General features: G+C 45.5%; 1 protein-coding gene across 1 annotated transcript; it reads left to right on the top strand.

Moving 5' to 3' along the window:
- The first annotated feature begins 1504 nt into the window (after window positions 1–1504).
- On the top strand, window positions 1505–1840 carry Pfdn1 (prefoldin subunit 1). Its single transcript, XM_036182142.1, has one exon. It carries the CDS (start codon window positions 1505–1507, stop codon window positions 1838–1840), a length of 336 nt encoding a protein of 111 aa, XP_036038035.1.
- The last annotated feature ends 288 nt before the right edge of the window (window positions 1841–2128 follow it).

Raw genomic sequence — 2128 nt, 5'->3', positions numbered from 1 at the left:
TATGGGCAGGGAGCACATCCAGACTTCCTTCCATGTCTTTCCTCTCTATGGTGGCCTCCTGCTCTCATCTCCATCCTTGGGGCTTCCCTCACCTCTTCTTTCTCTCTCTACCACCCCCCTCTACTTCCACTTAGAAAGCTGGATGTGGAGAAGGCAATTTGCAACCTGCTATGGAGGAAACATGAGACTGCTAGATGGTAAGCAATATGGAGACACACTCAAAATCAGGGCACACAAGAGAATGAGGACTATCTTGAGGACCCCTTGTGCCAATGGCCAGTTCATTCTGCATGGGCTCTGGAACCTGATCCCCCTCGCTTTTGGAAGATGGTAATTTTTTAAACTTCTTTAAATAGGTAACTTATAGAAGTGACCCAACCTATGTGGAGGTCAGATCTTTAGAAACCAAGCCTCTCTGGCTACAACAGAAGAAAGAAAGCACCAGGGGCCTGAGACCGCAAGCATACGGAAACTTCAAGTCAATTCCACAGCAGCCTCAAAAAAGGCTTACCTTAGCCTTCAGATGCTAATAATGCAGAGCCCACAGCAAGCCTCTGCCCCACACTCAAGGACTGAAGGATTAAGAAACAAAATCACCACTGCAAGAGCAGCAACTTGCATGCAGCCAACTACAGAAACAAGGGGAAGATTGAGCTTGCCTCTACACCAAGCAAGGATGCTAGAGTTCACCAAAAGATAACTGTGCAGACGCTGAAGCAGATGTTAACAGAGACACGTTAATGCGGGCTTAAGAGGGGTTGAGGGGTTTGTACACAGTCCCATTGCTATCCCAAAATTGTGGCCCCTGCATCTCCCATGATGGCAGATAACTTACTCCTAGAGCATTGTCCTAAAGAGATCAGGAGTAAGACCAGAAGTCTTCTATCTCTAGTTCTGTTCAGGATGAGAGTAAGATAATAGTATTATATGTCCAGTCTTTGGAACCTCCCCAACCCACCCCAATGTTTAAAAACAAATATCCTTGAGGGAAGTAAGGCCTTAATCCAGGGTTGATAAATAGGTTTTATCTAAGGTACTAACTTCAGTCAATTGATAATGGCCACCTAGAACATTCTACTGAGAAGATTATTAAGCTGCTCCCCTGGTGATATTCAAAAGGTTTAAAAGTCCATCAATCAACACAAATACCAACTGTACTGCTGGAACAACCACTTCAGTCAGTCTCCCTAGCCCTCACCCTTCTGGGTTGTTGAGTTCCCTATTGATTTAGGGTTTTAAATCTCTAGTAATCTGAAGAGGTTTAGGGGTAGCCCTTAAGACCCCGGCTCTTTACTAATTGATACCAGAAGTGGTTCTATGTCTAAACCACCTTATTGCATGCTGAATGTAAGCTCAGCTGTCCCTTGGATTCACAAGAAGAGGTCAACAGTGCATCTTCAGTGTCTGCCTTAAGCAGAGGACACATGATAGGGCAATCCCATGGTAAGTATTTGCCTGCAGGATTTACCTTCTTAAGAATTTAACAACTTGAGAGTACTCCAACATGTTGGCCAGTATGTATCTGGAGCTGAAGAAGGCCTTCACAGAACTTCAAGCCAAAGTTATGGATATTCAACAGAAGGCAAAGCTTGCAGACATACAAACTGAACAGCTAAACAAAACAAAAAGGCTTGCACACCTTACAGACACAGAGATTATGACGCTAATAGATGAGACTAACATATATGAAGGCCTAGGAAGACTGTTTACTATACAATCCAAGGAACTAATTCACAACCAACTGTTAGAAAAGGAGAAAGCAGAAGAAGAAAAAAAGGAGTTGGAGCAGAAAAAGTCCTACCTGGAGCAGAGTGCTAAGGAAGCTGAGGACAGCATCTGAGAGATGCTGGTGGCAGGAAGCACAGTAGGAACTCCCAGCAAAGTTCTCCTCCTGACCCCACTCATCCTGTTGAGCAGGGGCTGCACTGCCCCTTAGCCCCACAGTCTCTCCATCATTCCAAGCCCCTTTTAGGCCCCATCTGAATGTCTGCCTCCCCTGCCCAGGACACTCTTCTCTCCAGGAGCAAGCAAGGAGCTCTCAATAGAGAGAAGACTGGAGGGTCGATGGAGAAGCCTGTCCAAGCCTGTCACTAGACATGTGGGTTAGACCAAAAAAGGCTATGTCTTG

This window comes from Onychomys torridus, chromosome 1 (assembly GCF_903995425.1).
Source record: "Onychomys torridus chromosome 1, mOncTor1.1, whole genome shotgun sequence".
NCBI lineage: Eukaryota > Metazoa > Chordata > Mammalia > Rodentia > Cricetidae > Onychomys > Onychomys torridus.
The sequence above is the reverse complement of the archived record's forward strand: the minus strand, read 5'-3'. Positions and strand labels throughout refer to the sequence as shown.